At 54.2% G+C, this 23,590-nt stretch overlaps 9 protein-coding genes across 9 annotated transcripts; 4 read left to right on the top strand and 5 right to left on the bottom strand.

The window, feature by feature from the left end:
• Positions 1–52: 52 nt before the first annotated feature.
• RHO25_004538 (uncharacterized protein) lies at positions 53–769 on the bottom strand (the record flags this gene model as incomplete). Its single annotated transcript, XM_023595459.2, has 2 exons — positions 53–526; positions 587–769. 2 exons carry the CDS (start codon positions 767–769, stop codon positions 53–55), a joined length of 657 nt encoding a protein of 218 aa, XP_023457914.1.
• A 490-nt stretch (positions 770–1,259) lies between these two features.
• RHO25_004537 (uncharacterized protein) lies at positions 1,260–2,607 on the bottom strand (the record flags this gene model as incomplete). Its single annotated transcript, XM_023595458.2, has 2 exons — positions 1,260–2,348; positions 2,410–2,607. 2 exons carry the CDS (start codon positions 2,605–2,607, stop codon positions 1,260–1,262), a joined length of 1,287 nt encoding a protein of 428 aa, XP_023457913.1.
• Positions 2,608–3,151: 544 nt separating this feature from the next.
• On the top strand, positions 3,152–6,551 carry RHO25_004536 (uncharacterized protein; the record flags this gene model as incomplete). Its single annotated transcript, XM_023595457.2, has 3 exons — positions 3,152–3,214; positions 3,277–3,297; positions 3,351–6,551. 3 exons carry the CDS (start codon positions 3,152–3,154, stop codon positions 6,549–6,551), a joined length of 3,285 nt encoding a protein of 1,094 aa, XP_023457257.1.
• A 117-nt stretch (positions 6,552–6,668) lies between these two features.
• On the bottom strand, positions 6,669–8,378 carry RHO25_004535 (uncharacterized protein; the record flags this gene model as incomplete). The annotated part of the gene is made up of 3 exons (XM_023595456.2): positions 6,669–7,552; positions 7,612–7,988; positions 8,113–8,378. The coding sequence occupies 3 exons, from the start codon at positions 8,376–8,378 to the stop codon at positions 6,669–6,671; spliced, it is 1,527 nt and encodes a 508-aa protein (XP_023457256.1).
• A 334-nt stretch (positions 8,379–8,712) lies between these two features.
• RHO25_004534 (uncharacterized protein) lies at positions 8,713–12,518 on the top strand (the record flags this gene model as incomplete). The annotated part of the gene is made up of 2 exons (XM_023595455.2): positions 8,713–9,601; positions 9,727–12,518. The coding sequence occupies 2 exons, from the start codon at positions 8,713–8,715 to the stop codon at positions 12,516–12,518; spliced, it is 3,681 nt and encodes a 1,226-aa protein (XP_023457906.2).
• Positions 12,519–13,780: 1,262 nt separating this feature from the next.
• RHO25_004533 (uncharacterized protein) lies at positions 13,781–16,288 on the top strand (the record flags this gene model as incomplete). The annotated part of the gene is made up of 5 exons (XM_023595454.2): positions 13,781–13,898; positions 13,955–14,051; positions 14,109–14,862; positions 14,910–14,990; positions 15,038–16,288. The coding sequence occupies 5 exons, from the start codon at positions 13,781–13,783 to the stop codon at positions 16,286–16,288; spliced, it is 2,301 nt and encodes a 766-aa protein (XP_023457258.1).
• A 646-nt stretch (positions 16,289–16,934) lies between these two features.
• SPG1 (septum-promoting GTP-binding protein 1) lies at positions 16,935–17,904 on the bottom strand (the record flags this gene model as incomplete). The annotated part of the gene is made up of 3 exons (XM_023595453.2): positions 16,935–17,033; positions 17,089–17,456; positions 17,514–17,904. The coding sequence occupies 3 exons, from the start codon at positions 17,902–17,904 to the stop codon at positions 16,935–16,937; spliced, it is 858 nt and encodes a 285-aa protein (XP_023457261.1).
• A 596-nt stretch (positions 17,905–18,500) lies between these two features.
• On the top strand, positions 18,501–19,979 carry RHO25_004531 (uncharacterized protein; the record flags this gene model as incomplete). Its single annotated transcript, XM_023595452.2, has 1 exon — positions 18,501–19,979. The coding sequence occupies one exon, from the start codon at positions 18,501–18,503 to the stop codon at positions 19,977–19,979; it is 1,479 nt and encodes a 492-aa protein (XP_023457260.1).
• A 294-nt stretch (positions 19,980–20,273) lies between these two features.
• Positions 20,274–22,461, bottom strand: RHO25_004530 (uncharacterized protein; the record flags this gene model as incomplete). Its single annotated transcript, XM_023595451.2, has 3 exons — positions 20,274–20,297; positions 20,357–20,587; positions 20,644–22,461. The coding sequence occupies 3 exons, from the start codon at positions 22,459–22,461 to the stop codon at positions 20,274–20,276; spliced, it is 2,073 nt and encodes a 690-aa protein (XP_023457264.1).
• Positions 22,462–23,590: the final 1,129 nt, after the last annotated feature.

The following is a 23,590-nucleotide window of genomic DNA, read 5'->3' as shown; positions in this document are numbered from 1 at the left end:
GACCAAAACCATTTGCACTAAGATCCTCCACATAAGCTCGCTCTCCACCGCTTTAAAGTAAAGCAGTAACGAGCCCTACAATGCCACCCCCTCCAAGTAAGACCGCCCGCACCATATTCTGCCCACCAAACTTCCCTAGCCTCTCCCTCACTTCACGATCATCTGCCTCAGATGACGATAAATCAGTTTTTGCCATCGGGTTGCTCAGATCTCGGAACTCATCAACACCACGTATGTTATTGACGGAATCCTCGGCGCTGCCTTGACCAGGTCGCCGACCTTGCTGACGTTGTTGCTCAGCAGACTTCTGACTACGCGCACCTCCCAACTTCTCATTCTTTTCGACAAGTGCAAAATTGTTTGACAACATGTAGGACGTAAATGGCCCAATCGAGATCGCCAATACGGCAGCTGCTAGAAAGCCGTTGGTCTTGGGATTTGTGCCTTTGAGAAGTTGGCTTAGAGATCTAGTGTGTTGCGGAAGGGTGTCGTATGCTGCATAGGCGAAGCCAGCCGCAGAAAGGGCCTTTGAACTCATTAGTTGATGATCGAGCGAAATCTCTCAAGAAGTCTGGGAAATACTCACAGCAGCTTGCGGAAAGATATGAGAGCCTCTTGAGAACAACCATCTGATGGCAGGAAGTGATCGATCTGCCGGTTGTGCTTGGAGTTCGGGAACATCGAAAAGACTGAGAGCAGCGATACCACCAGCTCCTACAAGAGCCACGGATATGCCAAGGACTTGTGCAGCGGTACCAGTAGTTGTCATGTTGGGTATGCAATGATGTTCAAGATCAGTAGTTGATGTCCTTTGTGAGTATGCGTCCTACTCTACTTATAGACGCAATGAAACTGTTTCATTGTGAAGTCACTGTGTGCAACGCAATACTGCCTCGCACCTCGCACCGATAACCATCGCTCTCAACGGACATTCGGGCGTTGAAAGTAGCATACTCGTCCCTGGGCGACGTCATTATTCATCTTCGCCAAGACTAGCCAGATCCTTTGAATGGCTCGGGCTCGGGCACATGAACCTACAGGAGACCGACAACGGTATACACAAGGTTTCGCAGTTATGAACTATACTGCTATTCTAGCAACGCGAATGTCCTGGTGGCGGTAGACGGCGTGGCATAACCATCGCCAAGCCAATTGTGTACACCAAAGCATAGGACATGTTCGCAAACGGATTCGTAGGGGGTATTTGTAGTATCGTCATCGTCAAGCCGTCAATGGCGTCGTAATGCTCGAGAGCAGTGCTAGGTGGCAGCGACAGGTTGCTGTTGCTGCTGAAGCACAGCCTTCGCTTTCCGCTTTGATAACAAGCTCTTCAGCGCTCCTAGTAGCCTCGCGAGACTGTCTTCGTCCACTGCGCAGAATCGGTAATTCCGGTCCTCGGTGAGGATCTGCATGCATGCAGTCTTTGTTTTCGAGATGTCGTCAATCTCGACAGCGTCGATGATGCTTGGGAAGGGCAGGACGATTAGTGCCGTGTATTCTTCCTCATTTTTGTAGACTGCGAGTTGCTTCGGCCGCAGCACCATCCAGACTTTCTTCCATTGTCGGACACCGGACTTGGACTTCAGTAGATAGATCCAGCCGTGGTAAATAACACGCTCTGGATCATCAGCCACGGCTTGCTTTTTGACACCTTCTTCGGAACCCAAATTGATGCCGGACACCTGGCTTGGATTCCGCACACCCATTGAAGGCCGCCCGGGCGCTTGCCCGTAGACAGGACTGATCTGCTGAGTATTGCCGGTAGACGGTCGTATCTCAGAGTGTGACAGCGAAAGTGCAGACATGCGTGCAGCCGGTCCTCCACCCCAATCGGAGAAGTCGGAGCACGATCCATGCTCGGCCCCCGAGTATTCGATAGCAGAGGATTTGCGATTGTTTGTCATGTTCATGCTCGCTCGATCTCGCGTTCGTGGCAGGACTTGAGTGGTATTGAGAGCCTCTGCGTCGGAGGAGCTGTATCCAGACACAACGTCGTTCGCCGATGGGCTCAAATTGGCATCGATGCTCCGTTCAAAGCCGCGATAGCTCGCATTCGCACCAGACGGGCTGGCAAGGTACATCTCCTCTTCCTTTTGATCCATACGTGCCTGCAGTCGTATTGCTTCTACCCATTCCTGGGCCTCCTTCTCTGTCGCGGCCTCGAGGTGGAAGTTTCGCGAGGGCGAGAAGAGGCCAAAGACATGCTTGTTCTGCCGCTTGGGGTCCTTTTGTCGCGCGACTGCGGTGAGCTCGGAGAGATTGACCGCATGGCGTAGCTTGCTCTCTTTCTCGTTTTTGTAGATGGACAGTTGGTTTGCCCTCAGGACGATGTAGACGGGCTTCCAAGACTGCTCCACTGTGCTTAGCACGGAGCAACGCCCGTTCGACGCGCATTGCTCAATCACCCACCTTGGTTCTCCGCGTGCGCTTGAGCACCGGTCCCTGCCTGATGATCCTGTCGTACTCGTAGCTGCCGAACTGCGTGACGGGCGAGAAGGTGTCGACGGTCAATCGCTTGGGATTCTGCGTCGGAATGGGGATGGTCGCTGTGGAGGCGGGAGGCTTGACGGCGGGCGCATGCTGGGGAACGACGCCGCCGTCGGCCATGATGAAGACGGTATACTACACACGACGCGTCGCGAGGGCATCAGCAGTGTCGACGACGTCGGGCTGCATTCGTGGGCAGTGGTGGGCGGGCCGAATGGACATGCGATCGACGGCGGGTGCTAGATTGGAAGGGGGGCGAAAAGGGTCGTCCTTCTGCGGCAGGCGCGTCGCTGATGCTTGCTGCGACGACGGGATGAGGAAGTGAGAGGACGGCGAGCGAGGCAATCGCAGTCGGCGCATGGCACGTCCGGCGTGTTGTGAGGGCTACATGTATGTATGCATGCAGCGTGTCAACACGCCCTGCCCGCCTCGGTGAATCGTGTCGTGCCGTTGCAGCGACTTGGACGAATGCTGGGAGCTGCGGCGGCACGCAGAAGCTTTCCTCCAATTGCATCCCACATTACTCACTTTGAATCATCGCGTCGGGGATGCCATAAAACGGGCCGCTGTCCTTCAATTCTGCCTGCTATCTGCTGCCACCGTCGCCGTTGACACTGGTCTGTTGGCACGGCAGCGCACCGAAGGCTGGGACGTCTGCAAAAAGATGCCTGTCGTCCAGCCCGAAAAGCTGGTCAAGCTCCAGCAGGCTGGCGACACGATTCGCAACGTGAGCAAAGCCAGCATTTGAAATTGCTGATCAGTACTTGCAGCCAAGCTAACCTGCCACAGATATGCATTCTTGCTCACGTTGTACGTCGACTCGCCCCCCGTTTTATCACGAAACGTGTATTGACGAGTTGTAGGACCATGGAAAGACTTCTCTAACGGATAGCCTCATCGCCACCAATGGAATTATTTCGCCAAAGCAGGCCGGCAAGGTCCGCTACTTGGACTCGAGGCCCGATGAACAGGAACGAGGCATCACCATGGAGTCCTCTGCCATATCGTTGTATTTCCCACTTCTCCAGCGAAGTGCTCCTGACGCGGAGCCGGAGCAGAAAGAATATCTGATCAATCTCATTGACTCGCCCGGCCACATCGATTTCAGCTCCGAAGTGTCTACAGCTTCGCGACTTTGCGATGGTGCGATTGTGCTCGTAGATGCTGTCGAGGGCGTGTGCTCTCAGACAGTCACAGTGCTGCGGCAAGTATGGACGGAAAAGTTAAAGCCTCTCCTAGTCATCAACAAGATGGACCGTCTCATTACGGAATTGAAGTTGAGCCCAGGCGAAGCCTACACTCATCTGTCGAAACTCCTCGAGCAGGTCAACGCAGTCGTCGGCAGCTTCGCCCTCGGCGAGCGCATGGAGGATGATCTGAAGTGGCGTGAGCGCATGGACGAGAAGGTGAGTGCAGCTGCAGCGGCGAAGGCGCAGGAAGATGATGCGCGTAGCAGACAGGGCAGTGTCGTGCAGGACGACAATGGCTATGTCACGGGTGATGCCTCGACAGAGTACGAGGAGAAGGATGACGAAGACATTTACTTCGAGCCGGAAAAAAACAATGTCATTTTCGCCACTGCCATTGATGGATGGGCCTTCACTCCTCGGCAGTTCGCAGCATTGTACGAGAAGAAATTGGGCGTCAAGCGTAATCTTCTGGAAAAAGTCCTTTGGGGCGATTTCTACCTGGACCCCAAGTCGAAGCGTGTCTTGAGTTCGAAGCACCTCAAGGGTCGGAACCTGAAGCCCATGTTCGTGCAACTGGTGCTGGAACAGATCTGGGCAGTTTATGAAGCTACGACCGGTGGGCCAAACAACAAAGGCGACGAGGCTCTACTTGAGAAAATCACCAAAAGTCTTGGTATCAAGATACCTGCACACATTCTGAGATCGAAAGACCCTAAAGCACTGCTATCTGCCGTGTTTACAAACTGGCTTCCGCTGTCCACCGCTGTCCTTGTATCTGTCATCATGGGCCTTCCGTCCCCCAAAGCAGCCCAAGAGAATCGCGTACCAGCCTTGTTGGAGAACTCACCTGGCGCCGAGCATATCGATGGTGCGATCAAGGACGCAATGACCCATTCGGACCCGACTATCGGTAAGCCTATAGTAGCCTATGTCAGTAAGATGGTGTCAATACCGGAAAGCGAGCTGCCATCGAATAAGAGGCGCGGCGGTGCTCTGACAGCCGAGGAGGCTCGAGAGCTTGGGCGGAAGAAAAGAGCGGAAATTGCACGTGCTCAGGCATTGGCCAACAGCGAGGCCAATGTTGACAACGTCGCCGATGCCTTGAGTACAGCAGCGATTGGAGACGAAGATGAGTTGGACGCTCCCGCGGAAGATGATGACCAGAAAGATGATCCCGAACATCTGATTGGTTTCGCTCGTCTGCTTTCCGGCACACTGACTGTCGGAGACGAGGTATATGTCTTGCCACCGAAATACACCCCTGCGCAACCGCATGCCGAACCACTGCCGCAGAAAGTCACGGTCACTGCATTGTATCTGCTCATGGGACGTGGGCTCGAGTCACTGAACTCAGTACCTGCTGGCAACATTGTCGCCATCGCTGGGCTGGAAGGCGCGATCCTTAAGTCAGGCACAATCTCCTCGCAATTGGAAGGAGCGCCGAATCTGTCATCCACCACAGCCATATCTACCAATGCACCTATTGTACGCGTCGCGCTTGAGCCGGCACATCCTGGAGACCTGGACAAGATGATCCGTGGCTTGCAGTTGCTTGTTCAGGCCGATCCTGCCGTCTCTTACGAACAACTTGAAAGCGGCGAGCACGTGATACTGACAGCGGGCGAACTGCACTTGGAACGCTGCATGAAAGATCTCCAGGAGAGATTCGCGAAATGCGAGATCCAAGCTGGCGAGGCTATGGTGCCATATCGAGAGTCTATTGTCAAAGCCGAAGAGATGAAAGAGGCTAGCAACCCTGCGCTTGGTCGCGGCAGAATTGAGGGTGTCACCTCCAGCAAGCAGTTGACCATCCGCCTAGCAGTGCGACCCCTCCCAGCGCCGGTCACCGCTTTCCTCATCAAGCACACGGGTGCGGTCAAGAGGTTGTATTCGGAGCGGAAAGCGCAGGAAGAGGAACGATCTGCTGGAGCGAACACCAGCGATCACACAGATCAGGCTGGAGAGCCCGGTGAGCAGGATGTTGAAGCTGAAGAAAGCAATGCTGTCGCCGACCAGGGCCTCTCAATGACCGACTTCAAGCAACAGCTTGGCGCTGCATTTATCGAAGAAAAGGCCGATCGCGAGATCTTCAAGGATGCGATTGACAAGATTGCAGCATTTGGCCCTCGGCGCGTTGGACCGAATGTTCTCATCGACACGACAGCGGCTGGTGTCTGTGGAAGATTCTTCCGCGAAAATAACGACCAAGCTCAAGCCAACGGCACATCAGCTATTGCAGCTCTTGCCGACAAAATCACTTATGCCTTCCAACTGGCCACATATCAAGGACCACTATGCCACGAACCAATGCAAGGTGTTGCCATCTTCCTCGAAGACGTCAGCACCGAATTGTCCGAAGATGAGATCAGTGCCAACATGGGCCGTCTCACCGGCGAAGTGCTCCGGACCGTTCGGGATTCTATTCGTCAAGGCTTCCTCGACTGGTCACCTCGTATCATGCTTGCAATGTACAGTTGTGAAATTCAAGCTTCGACGGAAGTGCTCAGCAAAGTGTACAACGTGATCGGACGCCGAAACGGCCGTATTGTGGACGAGCAAATGCTGGAGTCGACGAATAATTTCACTGTGCTGTCACTGCTACCAGTGGCGGAGTCTTTTGGCTTTTCGGATGAGATGCGACAGAGGACGAGTGGTTTTGCGGCACCACAGTTGGTATTTGAGGGTTTCGAAATGATTGATGAGGACCCGTACTGGGTACCTTATACAGAGGAACAGCTCGAGGATCTAGGAGAAAAGGCTGACAAGGAGAATGTCGCTTTGAAATATGTTGACAAGGTGAGGGCACGGAAGGGTCTGGCAGTGAAGAAGAAGGTCGTTGAGGCTGCTGAAAAGCAGAAGACGCTGAAGAGGTAGAAAACTTTGACTCGTATAGTCTAGACCGAACGTTTCTCACACAGGGAACGACAGATATGGTGTTCCCATTACGTTGCGGCGCTAGATGCACGAAAAGCAGCGGATTGGCATATGCAGCTACAAGTCTATCCAGAAACGCTCACGTATGGTAGCGCCATAGTAAAAAAATATCAAAGGCGCTGGCGCGATCACCAGTGCCAGAAATCCAAAGACGCTGATGCCCCAACCGTACCCGAGGTCTCGAAAGAGGGACGGCGCAAACACCGGGACAATTCCTCCTACCACTGCTCGAAACACAGCCCCGGCCGCGATAGCTGATGCCGCATATGCTTCAAAGCAGTCAATGTAATAATTCGTCGTCGAGTTGAAGATGATTATTTGTCCAATGCCGTAAAAGTATGCCGCGATGATCGAGACCATCCAGTGTCTGTGATCTGACACGCTCCATGCGAATGCAAAGAGTGAAGTCGGAATGAGAAAGCTTCCCAGATTGGCTAATGGAAGTCTGTACTCCGGCACACCTTTTCCATCATTGCGAGCTGCAAGTCGGTTGTAGACTGTATCGATTCGTGGCACGACGAACCAGACGCAAGTCAAAAAGCCAAGTCCAGGTCCTAGGTAGGCCAGACCGACTTGCTCTGTATTGAAGCCGTATTCGCCTTGATAGATGGGCTGGAAGTTGGTGTACAGCGAGTATGTCGTTGCGAATAGAATCGCTTGGTAGATGCTCATCGTGAGAACGATTGGCTGTATCAGGATCCGCAAAGGTCGGGTCAAAGAGTACCTCAGTTTTATGAGTAGAGGTCGCTGATCTTCGCCTTCGTAGCGATATCGCTCGCGCGTGTTCTGTTCCTTTTCTAGTCGTGCCTTACGCTGTGCCAGTATTTTAGGAGCGTAGGTCTCGCGCAAGAAGAAGAATCCAATAGCTGTATTAGTGAAACAGACGATCGTTAAGAACCAGAATATCCATCTCCAAGACAAACGTTGTACTATGATGCCGCCTGTCGCGCCAGAAGCATGATCAGCAAATGTCCCTTAACAAAGTCCACATGTTACACACCGAATAGTGGACCAAGAGTCGGGCCCATGAGAGGACCCAGTAAATACCAGCCAAAGATGCCAGCTCGCTGACCAGGCTCAAACAGATCGCTAAGCGATCCTCCGCCATTGGCTATGCTGACACTCCCAAAGAAGCCTGCTAGTGTTCTCATGGCAATGAGCGTGCCGATATTGGGCGCCAGAGCAGAAGGTATCTGTAACAAGGTGAAAATTCCAAAGCATGTGAGATACATTACTCTCCGACCAAAGGTCTCCGAGAGTGGGGCGTGCAGCAGAGGGCCGATACCAAGCATCACCACGAAGCCTGTGGTGCAAGCGATAACAGAGTCAGTTGTTGTGTCGAGCCCATCTGCAATTTGTTCGATGCCTGGAGTAAACCTAAGCGTGTTTGGTAAGCATTGTTCACAGCATGACACTCTGATGCAGCTGTATTTGCAATCACCAAGATGACCCAAGTTTTCACCGTATCATCATGAGACAGGGGTGAACGGGCAAGGCATACATCGAGGAAGCCAAGGGAGATAGGATGGCCATTGAGGCAATAGTCGCCACGTTGAGCATCTTTCGCATGTAAGGCCAATTGCGTGGGTTCTCGGGATCGTTCTTGTCGAATGCGAGCAGCTCGCGCTCGTCTACTTCTTCGCCCGCATCTCTGTTCTGCAGCAAAGGCTGTCTTTCGTCCACATCTCCTCGCTGCTGTTCGCCAACGTTCGCCTTGTGCCCTCGAGCTTCGGTCTCGGCTGTGGATCCTCTGCGTTCTGGCGGCATCTCGACAGATAAGTGTACTAAGAGAAAAGTGAAGAAGACAACATGAAATGTGTCTGTCACTTACATGACTGTCGTTAGACGCGACTACTGGAGCACCGTTCCGAATGCCGAGCGCGAAGTCAAAGAAGCAGCGCGATGACGCGTGCTGCAAGTCGTGAACTTTCCTGAGCTCGGGCCGCTCCACAAATTTCTTGACTTCGCGTCGTCTGGACGTGGACATGGGCGACACAACACGCGACATTGCACAGGCCTTTTCATGAGACATTTCCTACGTCTACCTCCCAGAAGCAAGCATGTGCTGAGGAAATATCGAGCTCAATACAGGAATTTCGGGATGTCTACCATTCGGGCGCAGACAGCTCGCCTATTGCTGGACCGTATCTCTCCTGAGGAGCAGATCGCCCTGGTCCGCGATCTGGCAAAGTCGCTGAGTCTTCAAAGCGGGAAATCCGATCTCAGTTTCACGGCGACCGTATTGCAGCTCAGGCCAGACGCAGAGGCGTCCAAGACAGTATTTGAGCACCTCGATCATCTCATCGACCAAGGCGAGCTAGACCAAGTAGTCGCAGTATGTGCTGAGCATGAGGAGATTAATGGCGCGATTATTGCTCGAACCTGTACCCTCATCACAGAGGCAGCGGACACACTTCGGAACGCTTCGAGGGACTATTTTGTGGTGGCATCTTCCAATGCTCAGTCTAGATCCAAAGAAGGGTTGCGTCTGGACGATCAGCACCTTGTCAGCATCGTGAAGCGGACGATTAATTGCTTACGTCTGGCCAACCGCGTATCACTTGTTGGATGTGGTGACGATCGTACTCAGGTACTCTTCCAATCTTGCTTGGTTCTTCTCGGGGCCGAGAATCGTGATCTTCGAATACAATCACAAGAAACACTGTCATTCCTTCTGTCAACTCAGATGATCCACGCCAACGCAGATCAAGAATGTATCTGGGCGCGGGTACAAGATCTCATCAACTTCCCAGACAAAACATTCAAAGCCGTTGGCTACTCCCTCTGGCTCCGATGGATCTCAACAGCAGCGCTGGTCGATGGCGGCATCATCGAGCCGACCTACTGGGCATTGATCATGAGTGGCCTCCGTGAGGGCGATAATGAGCGCAGAAAAAGCTGTCTTCAGATCCTAAGGGCTTCAGTGGACGCGGCCAGTCAAAGTCCTGATGCGTTCAAGTCCATTACTGTTCAATCAGCTGATCAGGAATGTAAGTTATGGCAAACAGCCACCAAACATGAAGTGCTCATGCCTGTCGAAGTCCAGCAAAGGAAGCAAGACACGAGCAGTGGTGCAGGTGAGTGTCGTGAATGCTGAGTGCTAACTAGGAGTTAGCATCGGACCTAGTACGAAAGCACTATGCTCGCTACTGCACGGTGTTCGAGACTGTAGTACTCAGCCGCTATCTGAACCAGGTACAGGAATGTGAAGCTGACTTAGATTTTCTCTGTTCGGCAAAATCCGTTGTTCAGCCGGTTTGGGTCTACACGCTGCTTTCGTGTGCGTTGGACCAGAGAATGCAGGAATCGAACAGAAAGCTCGTGGGGCTGTGGGCCTTGCGTGCTAATCCCCGCGTAGATGGCAAGGAAGAATATCTCGACTTTCTTCAAGAGTCGTTCCTGCCGTGGGCCACGTTAGGTAACCTCTTCACGAACACTCTACGACGACAGAATGGCGTCGTAACTTGCGAACATGGCAACAAACTTGCTGCTTTTGTTGCGGGCCTGCTCGTGAACAACCCAGAGCTCTTCGAGCCAGCCGTGGATGCAATACTCGCCAGCATCTCTGGCAGGTATGGAAACAGATTTTCCCAAGCGAAAGTGTATCTAATCCACGGCATCGCGAAAGCTGTCAGCAGTAACTCGGCACTCACTCTTAGTGATCAGCAACTGGAAAAAATTTACGAAATTGCCACATGGGCAAATCTGACGGAAGTAGCGCGTGACTATGCCTTTGCACAAGTTTGGCGCCTTTCCTACGACCGTCTACAGAAAGTCGCCTCATCGAAATCATTTGTGAATGAAGCTGCTGCCAAATGGGAGAGCCTGCCAGGAAAGGCTAGCAAGCTTCCTCCAAAAGCTTCAGCTGAGCAACACGGCTCTGTCGCGTCGATGGCCGTGGCCCCATCAAACCGAGAGAAGAACGAGCAGAAAGCACTCCAGCGATGCCGCGCCTTTCTTACTTCGCTGGACGACAGCAATAAATCTATGACGATCGACATCATAGAAGAAGAGCTAGATGATATCTGGAACGATCTTGAGTACTTGGAAATGCCGAAAGGACTTCTTGCCACCATGGGGAAGCTCTTCCTCCACCACAGCTTGATACGGCTAGCAGTACAACCGGAGAACCAGAGTCTTGCCGGTTTGATCGCGACAAAAACCAAGCGCTTGCTCGAGCTTGCCCAACCTCGATCGTATATGCTATCTCCGTTAGTCGCTCTCATTAGAGATGTGGTGACCGCCATCCCGGAATCAGCAACCGCATTACAGCTCTCTGATCTGATAGTGCACATAGCAGAGCACCCGCCTTCGGCCACGATCGATATTCAGCTTGAGGAAGTCCTGGTGCCGCTGATCTCAGATATCAGCCCAAGCTTGAGATCACTAAACCGTGAGTTTTACTTCGGGCCACCCGAGAGCATAGGCTTCGCAACGTTTCTGGATCTCGTCAGTCGGGTGGGCGTTATCCATGCTGAGCTGCCACGACAAGTATTCGACGCACTGTTCCAGCCATGGCTGACACAAAAGGTCCCACCAAACGTGGTGAGCCAGTGGAAGACGATATTGGAGCTGCAAGTCATGCTGCTTTGCTGCGAGCAATTCATCCCTTCTGCAGAAAGCACAGAAGCGAGAAAGATACTTACCGACATGCAATACGTTCTGTCGCTCGAACCTCTGCCACGGTATCGATATCTGCTCGAATGGATTGTCGCCCGCATTTACATTCATCATCCCGAATTGCGAGATGTAATCTTCCAGGAACTGCGCGCAAAAGATCATCACGCTAACCCAAAGTTCTTGGCGTCGTTGATGAAAATTGGTGTGAGAGTCGCCAAAGCCAAAGGTGCCGATGAGCAATTCGCGCTGCAGTTGGCGACTCTTTTCGTGCCACTCGCAGCTTCATCAAAGGTCGTCATCCGACATGAGGCGCAGTGGCAGGTGCCCATTCTTCTCGATCATGTGCGTCAGATGCAGATCGATGCCATCACGAGCAATAAAGCTTTCGAAGCCCTCGATGAGTTCATTCGCAGCCTGGAAGTGTACGGTGACCCACCTCTAGAGCGACAAATTGGCGTGTTTGACCCGATCAACGACCACAACCTTGCTCACTTGGTCGAGGGCCATTGGCACGATCTGGACGATACGGAGCAGCGCATGTGCTCTCATGCCGATTTCTTGGCATTGTACGCGGAAGACGATCCATCTCGAACTCTTCCGCCGTCCTGCGTATCTTTGGGTGACCCGATTGCTGCCCGGCCGACAAATTCAGATCAAAATGGAGAATCGTCAGCTTCGATCGACCATGAACGGCGCCTGCTACAGAACATTGACCAAATTTCCCGGTCTTTCAATGGCGGTCCAGTCTCTGCTACGGCTCTTCAAACCAAAGGCGGTGCATACCTTGAGTCAGCACGGAAACGCCACAACAATCTGTTCGTGGTCGCTTCTCTTGTCGACAATCCCTACAACTTGGGCGGACTGTCACGCGTCAGCGAAATCTTCGGCGCGGGAGGCCTCTACCTTGAACATCCTCGCGTCACGTCCAATAAAGACTTCACGTCTACTGCTGTGTCTTCTCACTATCACCTTGCGATCAATGCGCTTGCCCCAGCAGAGATCCAAAAATTCTTGGCGAAAAAGAAGAGAGAGGAAGGTTACAGTGTCGTGGGCATAGAGCAGACTGATAGATCTGTCATGCTCGGCTCAGCAGATTGTGTGCTGGCAGAGAAGTGCCTTTTGGTCATGGGATCCGAGCGCGAAGGCATTCCGGCATTGATCCTCTCTGAGTGTGACATGCTGGTGGAAATCCCGCAAGTGGGTATCACGAGAAGTCTGAATGTCCAGACTGCCGCCGGTATTGTGCTCTGCGAATATGCCAGGCAGCATAATTCAAAGCTGAAGTAGCAGGACAATTCGGGAACGAGTGATTTGTGCATAGAAGAGAGAAGGAAGCAGATGCTGACCACACAGCGCATGCATACGAGTAAACGAGGTATGTTGATACAGTGCGTGTTTCACGCAGCTTCACCCGACGATGCTGGCTGGCAAGAGCGCACCTCTTTGGAGCTTCACAAGCCTCATCTTCCAATGCGAACGCGAGCTCGTACAATGCGCGACGGTCTCGCTTTCTGGCGGTCTTCCGAGCACGAGTCCTGTAAGTGAAGCTTGGTCAGCAGTACGAATTACAGCTCATGGGAGCACGGAGCTTGAACCTTCCGTTCCGATGATAGAAAGCACAAGGGCGGGAGCGCTGCACACAAGATCAAGATAATCGAGATGTCAGCTGTGAAGAATCTATTGTTTCAACTTACCGTCCCAACTCTGGATCCCTCTGCACGTGTATGAGCAATTCAGAAGACTGGTTGCAGAGACTCAGATTTCATTCCGTTGCTCAGCTCACAGCGTGATTCGGCGTCAAAGGCAGATTCCGAGAGCATCTGGCCTCCGAATGCTTCTCTCTGGCTCCAAATGACCTGAGTTAGATGGAAATTTGACTGGCATCTTCGCCTTCTCACGTGAATTTGGTACGAAGTTTGATTGGAACGTCCGAGACAGCTCGCATAGGACTGGTCTAGATCTTTCTGCGTTCTGGACTTCTTGCTTAACGGGTTCGCTTTGGCTGCATCTCGCCGAGAACCAGCTAGATTGTTCATTAATCTCATAGCTCGTCGGCATAGAACCAAAGACGATGGTGTCCGATATGCGTGTGCTTGGCGGCGTTGTCAAGTTGCTGCTCTGTTCATCAGGCTGACGTGCTGGAGCCACGGCGTCGGCTGACCATGGAGCGTGCTGCCATTGGAAGGCAGGCCCGCCTCGTCTCCGCTTTGTCGGATTCTCGGCTTTGGCCCTCCACGAAGTGATTCGCATCGGTTGGAACGAGCGACAACGGCACTGCCAGTTCGGGAAATAGAGTTTGTCCGCAGAGCATCGATGGCGGGGAAACAGGCAGGCTGCGAGTGTGTGGGTGTGTGGCGGACGCGAGGTCTCGACCCCTAGTTACTGCCCCGTCCGAACCTCACCTTAGCCTCGAGGTGCTGCGAAGTTTGCGCTTCTGTATAGTTGCAACGCACTGCTGCTCTCTCCCGGTAAATGCGGCTCTCATTCACCGTCAACACCACCTTTGCCGTACCGTCACCAGCGCCCTAGTCGACCAGCGCGCCGGGAGCATGGGGAGCCTGCACGCCGAGGACACTTCTATCGTCAATCCGCCAGGCGCAACGCCCGCGCTGCGAGGCAAGCTCAAGCAGAGACGATCCAGGAAAGCCTGTCAGCACTGCCATACACGTACGATTCAGCGTCTTGCACATACTTCATACCCGCTGATCTGAACACGCGCGCAGGCAAGATCCGATGCAATGTGCTGGAGAGTGGCACGCCCTGCTCCAACTGCGTAGACGCTGGCACCAACTGTGTGATCAGGCGCCGAAAGAATCAACGGTCAGTAATGCGGCCTGTCCTCGGCGTGCGAACGTATCGATGCTGATCTCTGGCCAGGCGCGACAGCACTCCGCCGCACGAAGCGCAGCAGGCGGCTGTTCTGGATCAGCAGTCGCATAGTTGGAGAGTACCGACCCCGTCTGCAACGCCTTCAGCGACGAGCATCCCAGCAACGTGGATTCACAACACCACACTGGATCGCCGACCCAGCGTGGCGAGGGTCCATTCTGATCAGAATGGCTATTCCGTACAGACGCGGTCGCAGTCTTCAGGCTCCCCGAACACTGGTGATGGCCAACTATGGCAGGAATTGCAGCCCAGCAATTTCGCGTGGGATCCAAGCATCGTCGAAGCGTCGTCCGCAAGCTGTGACTTTAGCCACTTGACTGACCTCGATGACATCTTCACTTTCACGGGCAACTCATTCATGCCTGCCATTCCAACACCCGGACAGGACTTTCCGCTGCCACAGACTTATCCTCCGCAGCATCTCAGTCCCACGCCAATGCTCCCAGCTCCCAATGGAATGGCACTCAATGGCAACTCTCATATTCCTCCGCGCAGAGCATCGACAGTGCAGATTCCTGGACTCAATCCTCGGGATCAGGAATATCTGCGAGTGGAAGGGTGCTTCGAGCTACTGCCGCCTCACGTGCTGAAGCCGATGATGCGCATGTACTTTCGCATGGTGCATCCCAATCTGCCTATAGTGGCTGAAGATCAATTCTGGGCACTATGGAATGGAGATGAGTTCCGTGTTGGCGACTTTTCGTACCTATTACTGAGGGCGATGGTCTTCGCAGCCACTTCGGTAAGCGTGATTTCCAACGATGTCTGATCTAGCTGACATCTTCGCAGTACACCGAACTGGAGACGTTGTCCAGCGTCGGCTTCGTCAGCAAACGCGAAGCAAGGAACACTCATTACCGCCACGCCAAGGTAAGATATTCACTATAGGGGCAAAGTTGGTGCTTACTTTTCATCAGCTCCTCTTCGACTTCGGCATCGAACGCGACCCAGTGGCGAATGCACAGGCGTGTTTGCTGCTATCCTACAATGCACCGAATTACAACCTCCTCCGTCTGAACACGTATTGGGTCACGAATGCCATACGATTTGCCAAGATTGTTCGCGCGGATTCATACTACCGCATCAAAGACCCAGTTCGGGCAAGATTACTCAAGAGAATATGGTGGGGTGTTATATTCCGAGATCGCATCCTCTCGCTGGGCCTGCGAAGATCCATACAAGTTCCGCTAATCAACGACTGGGAGACCGACAAGCACATTCTGACCGTGGACGACTTCCAGTCAGAACTCGGCTCTTCGCTAGTACACGATACCGAGACTCAACTCCGCATCTTCGAGATGGTCGGCACGACATGCCGTCTCATGCAGTGCCTTACACATGCGAGTCGCATTCTATACACTCACGAGCGCTTAGACGACCGTCTCGAATTCGCTTCCCGATCTCTACAAGCATTAGTCACGGATATTCAGCGAGCCCTAGGTGCCCTCAGACACTGGCACGACCAAGCGATTCGGACCTTCCCCTTCCCCATCAGCCTGGACGACGCCCACGAGACGATCTGTGTGTATGCGAACATGATGTTCTCATACCACGCATCGGCGGTATTTGGTCTCAACACCTATCTCATCCTATTGCGAGAAGTTTTTCCGGCTTCACACTCGCTCTTCTCGATCGAAGAAGCTCGGGAGGCCATGGAAGTGGCGCACAACGACGTCTCCAGGCGGACGCAAGAGCTGGTGCAAGTCCGACTGGTCAAATACCTCCCCATCAGTGCTTCAGCTGTACTGGCTCTACCTTTAATCCTTCAAGCCATCAATGTCGCAGCAGCACGCGGATCAGGAATGGAGGCAGTGGAAATTCGCCGCTTGGACGTCTTCACTCGCACTTTGAAGTCACAACAACAGAACTTCGATGGCTCTGATTTCTGCGCAGATGTGTTGGCGAATATCGTGGCTTACGCACAGGATGATGCGAAGTTTGTCAATTCGATGACAGCGTGGAGAGATGATCGGAAAGATATGAATGGAAACGGTGGAATGTCTGGAGCGCAAGGAGGAGCCAAGTTGAAGCTCGATTGGGGCAACTTGGTCTTTAAACGGCCACGGCTGTTCTTGCGATTGGTCTTGTACATTGATCTAGCACTGTCGGTTGGAGGACCGCCGTCGGATGAAGATTTTCCGGCTGAGCTGCAGAGATCAGCAGCATAGTAGCATGCGATATATCGTCAAGCAAAATACCTCCCAAAAGCGAAATATTTCCAACACGAGCCTTCTGATGTCGTGCAATACGTTTGTGATTGCGTTCATAAACCAGTCAGGTTGACAGGCTAAGGAGGCTCAAGTGATTGATCCATCTGCTCTGATCCTGCTCAAACTCATCACTCGTTCCGAATCAGACAAGGATTCTGTACGAAAGGATCGGGTGCAGATTAGAAACAGCGTCGGCCAAGAAACAGCAAACGCGGAGTAATGTCCACTAGCCTGCATTATTTGTGGAACACTGGTTGGTGGTTCATTTGTTCGAACAAACGGAATTACTCAATAGTAAGTAAGGCAGTGCTGTGTTTCCCCAATGTTAATGCAGTTGAATACGCTCCCAGGCACCTTCTTTGCATCATCGATCCTCGAGTGCACAATTGCGTCTCCCCTCCTTCTTCTTCTCATTTCCTCATTTCAGCATGTAAAAGTCGTCCTCCGTTCAATGCGTGTTTGAGACGTCCCAGGCAGCTTGTGGCCCAGGTCATGCCAATCCACCGCCTATCTTCTCGAGGCGCGTGGTGGTGCGTGACAGGATGGTCCAGCCTCTCTGTCAGCGGGCAGGGCGGCGTAAAAGCGGAATTTCGCTGCCTTTGGTCTACGTGCTCTGGTATATCAAGAGTGGCTCTCCCACGTTCTCGATTTCGGGTATTGTGCATCGCAAGTCGAACGCTTTGGATAGCACGATTTTGAAGATCTGGAACGTTTCAAGGTCAGCTACAGATCGTCTGTAGTAAGTAGGCCGGATTCACCTTCTGCACATTGATGCTGTGACTTGTGCTCGAAAAGATCAAGCTGGCTTTCATGGCCTTTGCGAATCGCTTGGCCTGTTGTGAGATCTCTTCTTGCTCCTCTCGAGGGAAGTTCACGAAGTGATCGTATTTGGTACCGACTAGGAATGGGATAGCGGTCTTGTTGAAGCCGCGTCCCTGTCGGTACCACTCTTTGATGCTGTTGAGAGTCGACTTCCGCGTGAGGTCAAACATGAATAATATGGCTACTGCATCGTTGCAGACGAGCGGGAGCATGTTGACGAATTCGCGTTGACCGCCCAAATCCCATATTGAGAATGTGATCTCGGTATTGCGTATCGATATTGTCTTCTCCATGAAGTTGACGCCTGGTCCACCAAGTCAGTGCCGTGTCCATTGAGGCCCAACTACTACGCGTGTCTTACCCAGGGTTTGTATGTAGTCCTCGTCCCAGCTCCCCTCGACGTACTTGACCATGAGACTGGTCTTGCCGATCTGCGCGTCGCCCACCATGCCGACTTTGATGACCACTGACGAGTTCTTCTGAGCTTGCTGCCGCTGGCCATCGGCGCCGAATTGACCCTGGCTCTGGGTGGACGACGGCCTGCTCAGGCCATTGCCGTTCTGCAGGTGGTCAGGCGTGTTGTCTGCCGACTGGGAGTAGGGCCGGGAGAAGCCCGTGTCGGAGTATGAGGTCCGCGGGCGGCCATCGTTGTCGGGAGCGGGTAGCTGGTGGGCGGTGATGGTGTGCATGGGAGCGTCGTCGAGGCTGGTGGGCGGCGGCGGCTGCTTGTCGCCCTCGGCTTCGACGTCCATTACGGTTTCGTGGTCGCAGCGACTCTGCGATTCCAGGGGCGTGGAGGCTCCGCTGTGCTGCGCTGCCTGACTCGGAGCGCAGGGAAAGTCAAACCAGGTTGCGTTGCGTTGTGCAGTGCAGCGGGCCTGGGGCGGCTGGCTGTGTCACTCGCGGACTACGGGTGGGGATGCTGCGGCGGTGGAGGGGATGATGTGGTGGTGATGATGATGCTGGGTGGGAATGGAGCCGGCGGGGAGTATAATACCCTCGCGCGCCGTCGTGTAGGCCGGCGCCGCTGCTCGCACCTTCAGCGGAGGCCCGTCGCGCGCTCTCACTGCTTCACTTCACGCTGGCGGCGAGGCGTAGGTCGGGTCTCGAGGAGTTGCGCAGCCCAATCATGCCCATCCACTGCCCTGACAGCAAGTAAACACAGGCAAGCAGGGGTCCACCCGGCTGCAGCCGCTAGGCCGCGTCGGGCATGGCGGCGCACGCATGTGCTGCAAAAAGATTCTGGCACTGCATCATCTTTGCACCCAAGCGCACGCGACGGCATTACGTCCTCTGAGACATCTTGGGCAATACAGCTGTCTGCAACCCAAGTTGAACCACCTTCAAAATGTCAAAGCGCGCTGCCGAAGATGTCGAGCCGCAGCGGCTGGTCGCTGGCGACCGTCCCGTTGCCCAGACGCCACTGGCCGATGGAGAGGAGTTCGAAGACGAATTCGAGGATGAGTATGAGAGCGAGGACGAGATTATCGAAGCTGGTGTCGATGGAAGACCCGATGACGAGCGTGAGGCTGAAGAGAAGGCTGCCAATGCCATGGACGTCGACCAGCAGACCTTCGTTCCGGGACGACATAAATTAGAAGCTGGACAGACACTGGCGCCGGATCTATCAGTGTACGAGATGCTGCACACATTGGAGCCGACCTGGCCATGTCTGTCATTCGACATCATCAAGGACAACCTCGGCGACAATCGAAAATCCTACCCAGCTACAGCCTACGCAGTCGCAGGCACGCAAGCAGCACACGATCGTGCCAAGGAGAATCAAATCATGGTTATGAAGCTCTCTGGTCTATCACGAAACGACAAATTCCAAAATATCGATTCTGATGATGAGGATTCTGACGACGATGAGTTTTCCGATCCAGTCCTGGAGACCAAATCTATTCCCCTCACATCGACGACAAATCGTATCCGGGCCCATCAATCACCCCAGGCCAGCGCCTCCACACCACCAACGACCATCACCGCCGCCATGCAGGAATCTGGTGAAGTACTGATCCATGATATAACTCCTCATCTCCGCTCCTTTGACGAGCCCGGCTTCATGCTCCCCACAAATGCCAACAAAGCTTTGTCGACCATTCGAGCTCACAAACGAAACGAAGGATATGCCCTTGACTGGTCACCCCTGATTCCTGCTGGAAAGCTGCTCACCGGCGACAGCGCGGGACAGATCTTTGCCACCACTCGCACTGACGGTGGCGGCTTCGTCACAGACACCAACCCATACACAGGCCACACTGGCTCCGTCGAGGAACTCCAATGGTCACCCACAGAACGCAACGTTTTCGCCTCGGCCTCCAGCGATGGCACAGTGAAGATCTGGGATGCTCGAAGTAAATCTCGAAAGCACGCGGTGTCCGTCAAGGTCTCCGAAAGTGATGCCAATGTTCTCTCCTGGTCGCATCAAACAGCTCATCTCCTTGCCAGTGGCCATGATGATGGAACATGGTCAGTCTGGGATCTCCGGCAATGGAAGTCGCCCGAAGCGGCTAAGACATCGAAACCAGTCGCGCATTTCGCATTTCACCTGGGGCAAATCACCAGCGTGGAATGGCATCCTACAGACGATTCCGTGGTCGCAGTATGCGGCGGCGATGACAACGTGACGTTGTGGGATCTGGCTGTGGAGCTGGATGACGAGGAAAGCAAGTTCACAGCTGATGCAAAGGATGTGCCACCACAGCTGCTTTTCAACCACTACTCGAAAGGAGTCAAGGAAGCTCACTGGCACCCACAAATACCTGGGACATTGATGAGCACAGGTGAGAGTGGTTTCGGCGTTTTCAAGACTATCAGCGTTTGAGCATCCTGCGAGACGCAAAGCTTGTTCGTCCCACATTAGAAAGAGCCTGTCTGCCTTTCTGAACTGTTCGCCAAAGTTGACAAAGTGCTCGTAAATACCCCTTTCATAATCGCACCAGCGTGCAAAAAGTCAGTCACAAAATAAAATGGCCTGGAAAGCGCCGTTGCGAACGTCGTCTCGTGTCTCATGATAATACTACGCGGCTTGAGCTCTTGCACATCTGAGCATTGGCGTCCCCGCATCGTGTACGCTGTGTCGTCTTGACGATGTTTTTACTATTGAAAATTACTGTCCTTACAATACTCCCCCTGGCACTTGCTGCGCACTTGTCAGCGGACCCTCGCATTATAGGCCTGCTTCGCACCGCTAAGACTGACCTTCGGCTCCTGGGCATGCGCTGGTGCGCCACTCCCAGAAGTGTTGCTCCACCCTTCCTGCGGCGAAGCATGACGTCGAAGCATAAACATTGGTTTTCTGCCCTCTTTGTCCAGTTGCTTAAACAGGAGTAGTGGCTTCTCTTCCAAGCCCAGACATCGTTCTTGATCACCGTGTACAATATACAGGGCGTACTGCCGCCAGTCATCTGTAATGTTGTACCGCTTGAGAGCCTGGGATGATGTGTTAGCAAACAGAGCGGTGCAAGAAGAAGGGTTGCATAACTGACCACAGGCAAAACCACTCGGCAAGGGTCATCTATGCTCACACGGAAGCTCTTGAATATCTCAACCTGCGGATTGTCTCGGTCTTTGCCAGCATCTGGCGTTGCTTCTTCTCGCGGACTGGGTGTCGGGGCTTGTCGCCGTGCGCGATCTTGTTGCCGTAGACTCCTCCCAGAGTCTTCGTTGAGAGTGCTGGCCTGGCTGTAATGGTTGTTCGCGTACGAAGCATCGTTATCGGTACTGTACGCGCGTGGGTTGTGCTGAGGGAACGATCGGGCGGTTGTGCTCGGGGGTGGGTGCGTGCTGTAAGCTGGACTTGTGGGACTCAGTTGTTGGCCGTGAATACTATTCGGGCTGGCCTGACTAGTCATGCTCGCTGTGAGATGACTGCTTGCGGCCATTGCCGCTGCTGATGCCTCAAGATGTCCTCCTCCATCGTCTCTCACTTCTCGAGTCTGTGGAGGGTGCGTAGGCGAGTTCTGCTTGGTGCCGTCCTTATTCAGGAACAGCTTCTTTGTGGAGAATTTCCGACTTAGCGAGCTGCCCTTGTTCTGGATTTGCTCCATCAGCCTGTTGGCAGGGTCGGTCTCGCGAGGCGAGGGAATCGTGCCACCGGCCGGGTCCGGTAATGGTGTCCTCTGGTCCTTCACTAATCTCATGATTGGCAAAGTCTCTTCCCGCAGCTTCCTGTTTTCATCTGATATTCGTTCCAGGTAGTCCCGCATAGCCTTCAATTCCGCCTCTGCAGATTGAATGCGCTGGTCACGTTGCCTGAGCGACTCAATGATGCGTGCAATATCATCCTGGGTCGCGTTCATCTCTGCCTTTTCTCCCTCCGCTGAAAGTGGCACGTAATCCCCCTCTTCAATTTTCACACCCGCGCGCATTTTCTGCTCATAAACGGCTTTGAGTATCGTGAGTCTGTGTCCCACACTCGCCACTCCTAGTTCTCGTAATTCGTCATGCCCCAAAGCTATCAGAGCCTCGCCATTGACGCCTTCCTCCACAAACTGCTGGCCATACTGTTTCAATGCTGGCGATAGCGCGGCTATGTAGTCCGCGACTTCCTCCTCGTTCCACTGCGTCACCTTCCCAGTTGGGCTCCTGCCATCTCTGTCCGCCCAGCCTTGCGTCGTCGGTGTGTCCTCGCCATCCAACAGCGACTGGTCGTCCTCGGAATCCGAAGGGTGATCGCTCTGCTCGTCAAAATGCGTGCCCACGTTCGGCGATGTGAATACGGAGCGCTCAAATTCGTCGTCGGCCTCGGCGTCACTGTCGTAGGCGCTGTCTCCCGCCTGCCGCGTGTACTTGTCCATGCCGCTGTCCTTGTGCTCGTGGGCGTGTGCAGGCTGCGCGGGCAGGGGCTTGTCCTCACGCGTGACGGTACCGCTTCGACTCCTCTGCTGCGTCGGGAAGATTGGCAGATCAGACGAGGTTCTGCCGGAGTGTTGCTGGTCGATGCGATCGCCAAAGCTGGCGTCGATGGGCGTCGCTTGGAACTCCGTCTCGGTCGGGCTCGCGGCGGCAGCGGGGCGCTGGTCCTTCTCGTGGTCGAGCGAGTTGCGCTGCTGCACCGCGTACAGCTGCTGCTCGAGCGAGTCCGCAAAGCCGGATGACGCGAAGGTGCCCAGGGGGAGCACAGGACTGGCGCCGGCAGAGGTGGATGTCGCCGATGGTGTTGGGCGGAGGCTCAGCGGCGGCCTGCTACTGCTGCTGCTGCCCACGGGCAGATGTGAAGCGCGGTGGGAGACGCGCGCGAGCCAAGAGGATCCTTTGTTGGAGGAGGGATATGCATCACTGGCGAGCGTCTGCTGCTGCTGCATCTTGTCGCCAGGCTCCTCGCGCTGCTGTGGGTCGTGTGGGCGGCAGTGTCCGTGCGATTAGTTCCACGACAGCGACGGGCTCGCAGCGCTGGACGGCGGGTGCATCAGCGCATCGAGACCACGGGAGAGCGCGCGCTCAATGCTCAATGCGGCGGACAACAGCGACGACTGCAGTGAGGGCAGCAGTGAGCAGCAGTAGTCTTCAGCCCCGACTCGCAACGGTCTGCCTCCCGAAGGGAATAGAGATCGTCTGGGCTTGGCGCAGACAATAGAGCCTTTGCGTGCCGGCCCTCGATTGCATGCAGCAAGCTTGTGGTATTGACTCGGCGGGGGTCGACGATGTCGCGATAGCTGTCCGCCGCCTCGACTGACGACGAGCACGTTTAACATTGTGCCTTGCATGTCCGACCTTGTCCGCGTCGGCCGTGGCCACGCTGCCTCGCATGCTTGCCTGCCAATGTCGAGCGCAGCCCGCTCCTATGGTCTGCCGTTGCAACGGCCGGGAGCCTCGAGCACCCTGGTCGACACACTGCAGTGGCGCGCTTGTGCTCCTGCCTACCACCACGACACCTCGATCCCATTCGACGGCGCAGGAACCGATAAACCGGATGGAATAGCCTGCGTATCGATGTCTGGCGTCCGATACGCGTGCTTGCTGGCCGGCTCATGCCAATATTGCAATCACGGATGACCCTACAAGCAGCCTTTTGCTCCGCGACTCGCTTTCGTACACCAGCAACAGAAGCAATGCCACTCTATGGATCCTTGATCCATTTGTGCATTGACGATCCTCCGTGACATTCATTAACACGTGGGTATGGGCGCGCGTTCGCTGTCGTCTGAACAGGATCCGTCACGACATCACACTCTTCTCCAAGACTAGTATCACGCAGTTCAACAACTTGGCTAAGCAGGTACGATGTAGGCGCAGCAACCGTGGCGCTCCAGAGTGCAGCGTCACTGGTAGCGAATGAAGCCCTATAGTGGCTTGTCTTAAGTGCCACGTTCCTGCAATTCGCAAGGATCCCCTTTCGAGACCGGCCGCGTACCTACGGGAAGCTCAACAAATATCGATTGGGTCAGTAGGATCTGGTAATGCCGTGAGGGGAAATCGTTTGTCATCATCATT

The sequence above is a fragment of the Cercospora beticola genome, chromosome 3 (assembly GCF_033473495.1).
Source record: "Cercospora beticola chromosome 3, complete sequence".
Lineage (NCBI taxonomy): Eukaryota > Fungi > Ascomycota > Dothideomycetes > Mycosphaerellales > Mycosphaerellaceae > Cercospora > Cercospora beticola.
Note: the sequence above shows the minus strand (reverse complement) of the source record. Positions and strands in the feature narration are given on the sequence as shown.